Source organism: Glossina fuscipes, unplaced genomic scaffold (genome assembly GCF_014805625.2).
Source record: "Glossina fuscipes isolate IAEA_lab_2018 unplaced genomic scaffold, Yale_Gfus_2 91, whole genome shotgun sequence".
In the NCBI taxonomy this organism is placed as follows: Eukaryota; Metazoa; Arthropoda; class Insecta; order Diptera; family Glossinidae; genus Glossina; species Glossina fuscipes.
In genome coordinates this window covers 418663-425174 of record NW_023998445.1, presented here as the reverse complement: position 1 = coordinate 425174, position 6512 = coordinate 418663, and the positions used below count along the sequence as shown (strand labels likewise).

At 30.0% G+C, this 6512-nt stretch overlaps 1 protein-coding gene across 3 annotated transcripts in view; it reads right to left on the bottom strand.

The window, feature by feature from the left end:
• Positions 1-4121: 4121 nt before the first annotated feature.
• Positions 4122-6512, bottom strand: part of LOC119638641 (heterogeneous nuclear ribonucleoprotein K) — a 78528-nt gene continuing 76137 nt past the window's right edge. For 2 of the 3 annotated variants that reach the window (XM_038035542.1, XM_038035540.1), the window contains exons 8-9: positions 6260-6429; positions 4125-4207 (exon numbers count right to left, since the gene is read on the bottom strand). In XM_038035542.1, coding sequence (XP_037891470.1) covers positions 4177-4207; positions 6260-6429 — 201 coding nt within the window. In that variant the 3' untranslated portion in view covers positions 4125-4176. Of the gene's footprint in view, positions 4208-6235; positions 6430-6512 lie in introns of all 3 variants that reach the window. The other variant, XM_038035541.1, reaches the window with a different exon arrangement.

The following is a 6512-nucleotide window of genomic DNA, read 5'->3' as shown; positions in this document are numbered from 1 at the left end:
AAAAAAAAAAAAAAAAAAAAAAAAAAAAAAAAAAAAAAAAGATAAATAATCCAAACCAATCACTTTTAATAAAAATAAAACAAAAACCACAACAACGCGAACAATTAACTTTAACTGACACAATTTTTAGTTTGTAAATAAAAGCAAAAAAAGTAATTACATAACGTAAAGTAAATACGTATGTATTTTATAAGAGCATGCAATTAATTTAAATGAAATATAAATGATTCCGATTAAATAAAGTAACTTTCCAATAATTACAATTAACCACCTCTCTTCTTCTTCTTCTTCTTGGGTATATTTTAGAGAACTGAAAAGTTTATAGATCTAATAAAAAACACAACAAAACAAATCAAACAATAACGCGTTTGCCATTGTTTATTCGACTATAGGAGAAAGTAAATTATGTACAGTCATGCAGTCACAACTTAAAGGGGAACAATTTTAAATCTCTTAATGATTGTAAAGACGAACAGGAACGGGTTCAGGCGATTTAACTGAACTTAAACTACCCAGCGAAACAATCTGAAATCATGCTTGTTCTTTGGACAAAATTTCAAACTCGCAATCAATAAATGATCGAATGACACCCAACTGGACGGATAGACATTTCCAAACTATTCTGGCACTTATTGTGACCATTTTTTATGCTCCACAACACATGTTTGCATTCGCCATGCATTCTTGACAAATCCTCCTACGATGGATATACTGAGTGACACTACTTTTACTTAATTGTAGGCTTATTAGGCGTCCGATCAACACCGCTTTCGCACAAAACGTTCATATTTCTTTGAAATTCTAATTTTAATAGCAAGAATGAAGACATAGGTTCCCGTCTTGGATACATTTTTTCTGTCTTAACATACATTATAAGCATAACGCATAAGATATTTAATTCATCCAAAAGATATAGATTTGTTCCATTATCCAACAGCAGTTTAAACTGTAGCCGATATCTTTATTAATAATCGCTTTTATCCGTAATGCCTTAGAAGTGTAACAATGATGAGAAAACAGGCAAAGATTTAATAATGTGCTAATTTAACGGAGAGTTTGAGCAGTTAAAGTGTACTATCGGGCATTACATTCAATATGGATCAGTAGCGATTGTCGTTTTGATAAATATCTCCTGAAATCTCTTTAATTTAATATCTGCTCAGGTTCAAAAACTATAGGCCTTTAGTATGATGAGAGGAAATGACACATTTTTAGCTCTTTCCGTCATCTTCTCTTCCAAGCTTTCTACCTCAGTTTATAAAGAGGTCATAACAGAATAGACGATGAAATTGTTCTGAGCTATAGTTGTACTGCTATTTCATTCGTATTTTTCAGCGTTGCAAAAGAAAGAAAAGCGACAATATCTCCGTCCTTGAATTTAAGATTTTTTCTTAAAAGAAATTTAGCTAAAAAATCTTAAAAAATTGTTTGGAGTGAACTTTAGGCGTAAACACTTTTTGTGGGAAAGAATGGGCGTACATTCAGCTTATCATAGCATTTGCCACATCCAGACGTCCTACGCTACATAAGGTATACATAGGCTTGATTAGCATCAAATTTTGAAACCATTTCAGTCCATTCGACTGCGAAAGGTTTGTGATAAAACTTCCCCTGTTTAAGACATCAACTTCAAATTAAGCAAAATAATTAACGAGTTTTTGACATTGAAAACGATCCGAATCAGTTAAGGGACACACACATCTGCAGTAAAAGGTCAATGGAAAACGAGATTTTTCACTTTTTTTAATTTTTTTTTTTCATCATAATGTAAGGGGATAGAAGATTCGGTCGCAGATAAAATAATTTTCTTACTTATTCACTTTCTAAATGAAAGCATTTTCATTACAATAAGTACTCAAAAGTGAAGCACATCGCTTTAATTGGATACCAAATATTTTTAGAGAATTTCTCTAACTTCTGATCTAAAGCTTATAAAGGAAGAAATGTTTTGCCGACATAAATTAAAAAAAAGTTTGCTTCAAGTTGTATGACCTAAAAGCAAAGTCACTTGTAGTCTAGTGTAGTTACAAGCAGCAATGTTCTTACCTTAAATATCATATTAGTTTTTTGACCGTAAAAATTAGAAAGTGGTGTCATGCTTCTTTCTCTGAAGTGCAAAAAACAAGTAGAAAAGTTTTGCTCACGCCGGAGCATTCATCAGTATCTATTTTGTCGGCCGTCGCTTTAAGACAACTAAACAATTGTCGTATTCGTCTCTAGGACAGCACCTTGAGGAAGCTTTCCGACTATACGTACCTTTGTTGAAAAGATGATTTTAGTTTAGGTAAGAGTAAAGGAGTATGAATGAACCCGTATCTTTTGTGTGCATTACTCGTTCAGTTGCGTGAGGGTAACTTCTGGGATTCTTCCAGATTTTGATTGAATTGATATTACTACAACAATGCTCATATTAGTCAGTATAAACGAACTTAAAAGTTATCTTTACTGGTTTGGCTTTATGTTTAATTCGAAACTTTTGATACTCGACAAGACCAGAACATGGCAAATCAATCAATATTTCTATCGGAATATTTCATATATTGCATAGGGAACGTAAAAATTCATCAATTTTCTTAATAGTTTTTTCAAAACACCTTTTGTCATTCATAGCTCTTGGACATAAAAAAATCATCAATTTTCATACTTTTTTCAAAACGCCTTTTTTCATTCAACTGCAATTTCTGAAGCAAATTCTTTATACAAAAAAGTCCTCTACGTCGAAAATCGCGGAATACTTTTTTAAAATTTTTTAAAATTAATTTGCCATTTGTTACTTAATGAACCTAGCTCTTCGGCCATAAATGCAACAATTTATTTCTTGTTTAAAATGTTTGAAGGCGAACAAATAACCTCTATTTTATTTAAAGAAACGATTAGTACCTTTTATTCCTGCGCGCGTACTAAACCTATTATAAACAAGAACAGCTGATTTAAGCACTGAGTGATATTGACAATCAATCTATTTCCAAATGCTAGCCTTACCAACTTTAGAAACCTAATTATCACTATATATAAACGTTCCATGTAAATGAAATAAAATTGAAAGAAAACATTTCGTTTTAATTTTATATTCTTTATTTATTTATTTTATTCCGCTTATTTTGCTGTTATAAATGTTTACACTTTTATAAGAAAATAACTAATATTAAATATAATCTGCAAAATATTTTTTTTTTTTTAAATTTATTATTAAAAAAAAATTTAATAAAAAAACCAACAAAAAAAAAAAACGATTTATTCTTATTTTTTAAAACCTATATGAAATAGAAAAGAAAACTTTTGTAAGCATTGCCAGAACGAAAATCAGCTTTTATCAAATAAGCTAAGGATTTTAAAAAATGATTTTTTCTTTTTTTTTTTTTAATGTTAACTTTTCTATATATATAAAGGAGAGGTTGCCAGCACTGCCATGCCAACTGAGGTTTCTACGAGTGAAAGTTTATTATTATTGAAAAAGGAAAAAAAAAAGATCAGGAAAATCAATTTTGTTCTACTTTTTCTTTAAAATTTTAAAAAAAACTAATGATTTAAGTTAGTTATTAATTTACTTAGAACATATAATTATAGCGCCTTAATAATTTTTTATTGTTTAATTTATATGCCGCTGGTGGGGTTTTCTCGTTTGTTGTTAATCAAGTTTTTGGAAGCAAAAGAAAGGAAGAGAATGGATGGATGGTGGTGGTATTGTGAATGTTTTCTTCATTTTTTTTTTTTTCCTAATTTATTTTCTAGTAATACATTCAGTTCAGCAAACAGACCGTTACGTCATCAAGATATTAACAATTATGTAAAAGAATTTCTTTTTTTTTGTTTTGTTTTGTTTTTTTTTTTTTTTTCTTTTAAACTAAACTAGAAGAATTGACGAGAAAGCTAAAGTGGGTATTTAAAGGGGATATTAATCAATGGAGAAAAATTCTACGGTTTTATGCTGCAAGTTATATAAAATCTTACGCTGCACACTTCAACGATTCCATGTTTATAGATTCTGTAGCTTTTTAACTAATATGATGAAGTTTTATAATATTTTGCGAAACTTATTACACAATCAGTTTTTGTTTTCTTTTCCCTTCAGTTTCTTTTCTGTTCTCTTTCTTATTATTATTATTATTATTTTTTTTTTTTTGTTAATTTTTAAGGAATTTTTATTTATTTATTTATTTTTTTTTGTGTATCTCTTTAAATATTTCGTCGCTGATTCTCATGGACGCTAAAAATAGAAAAAATGAAAAAAAAAAAAATGAAAGACAAGAAATAATTAATGTGTATTTAATAGGTTTTTTTTAGTTCAATACTTTTATTAAGCACTTTCTGTTTTTTTTGATATTGTAGATGTAGATGTAGATGATGTGATGTGAGTTAGAGTTTATTTATTTATTTATTTGTTTTTTGTTTTTGATATGCAGCAAATAATACACATTGTAAGAAGACAAGGGATTTATTGTTATTACAAATACCTAAACAACAAAATCACTAGTCTTCCACACAAGGTATATTAAGACAAGTTAGAAATACACCACATGAATAATAATAGAGTTTTTGCAAGCACCACCACACATTTTATACAAAGGCATATATATAAATATATATAAATATTTATATATACATATATATACATCTATTATATACAAGCATTCCAATTAAAACGTATATTACATTGAACAAGATTTGTAGAAACATCCACCTTAACTTAATTTTTTTTTTAAAGATTTGAGTTCGCCAATTATATGACTAAACACCAAAAAAGTTTTCGAGAATTCTTAAAAGTGAACAATTTAATAAACCTAACTATCAATTCTCTTTACTGCCTACTGCAAACACTTTCTGAACAAGGTACAACGCCGTCAATTACTAAACAATGTCTGTGGTCATGTTTAGGTAGAAAAAATGTCTAATTAGTTCTTAAGAGATTGTGATTGTCTTATTGCAAAGGCCTCGTCTATCAAAGTCTTTCGCTTTCTTTCGATTCCTAATTAAATCCTCCTAAGAGTTTATGCAGGTAATTTCCCATAAATTCCTCTTTGTTGAGTTCGAGCTGTTCACACTTGACTCTTTAGTATGCTTCATCACTATTAGAAGAGGAGAAGACAAAGTTTTCACCCTTGTCTAGGCAGCAACCAAACCTCCTTAATTACTAAAAACTATATATATGGATGTTAATCTACCTCTTTACAGAAATTTCAGCTATACCGGGTAACATCATATTCACGAACTGTGGCATATTCTGCTTTTCTTCAGCAATGAAAGCAAACGCCTTACGTTTATGTTCCATTTTTGCCATGAATTTCATTAGATTTTTGTTTCTTTAGTTATATTTTTGCTAAGAATTCATTCCAAGGAATGAATTTTGAATATCCATCACTGTGAAAAGGAAGCCTGCCTTAAATTTTGCGTACTCTGAGGAAAAATAAAAGACTTAATTGCAATTATCGTAAAGGTGAAACCATGAAACGCTTCGCAAACTTATTAAACCAGTTAACTGTGTCGATCTCTTTAGCAACATACACGGAATATGTACAGATTGTAATGAAGCGACCTTGATAAAATCACAAAAGTGTAAATAGGAAGTCGCCTAGATTTCGGTTTTCCAGATCCTCTTCGTTTCAATGGCTGCGTATGCCAAATAAATTCATGGAATTTCAATGGTATACTTAACCTCAACATTAACGAATTAATTTGTTTTTGTGGCATGAATTTTGCTACCAGCTAAAGGAATTATGCAGGGAGGGACTATGCGGCTATTTAAAAAGTCGGGAAAGCTTTAGTTTAAAAAAAGTGTTTTTTTCATTATTAAAATCAGAGGTTTGTTGGCAATCCAAGGGCATATTCAGATGTATGCGTATCTGTGCCAAGACTTAGACTTCATTTTGATTTTTCCGGCTTATCGTTTAGCTGACCTGGCATACCTATGCTGATTAAAATATGCAATAAAAGATATTATTAAAGGGCTTCAATGTTGGCCGCTACTACTACAACTCATTGCTTATTGCATCCCTTTAAAGGATGCCACAGCTTAAAGACGATGATTGTGTTCCCAAGGCCATTCAATTTATTTCCTTAAGTAACCCTTATTATTAAATTTTGTTTCCTTTTTTTTTTTTTGTTAATTTTGTTAATCATTTAATGAATTGTTATATTATTTGAGTATTAAAAAAAAGTGTGAGAGATGTACAAAAGAACAACAGAAGATGAACACAAAATAATAAATGAAATTGAAATGATGAAATTTTATGCATACTTTTAAGCCTTATTCGACACCAACCTCTGTTGTAGTAGATATTGAGCCATTTGTATCTGCTTCGGATTACCGGAAATGGTGATAATACGATCTGATGAGCCTGGCAAAGGTTCGTCAATGGTTATATAAGCACCAGATTCATTGCGTATGCGTCGTATGCGGCCGCCACCTTTGCCAATTATAGCACCAGCCAACTATAATATAATTAAAAAAAAAAAAAAATTAAAACAATTCAGAATTAATTGCGATTTATATTGTTATTTGGTTTTAAACTTAC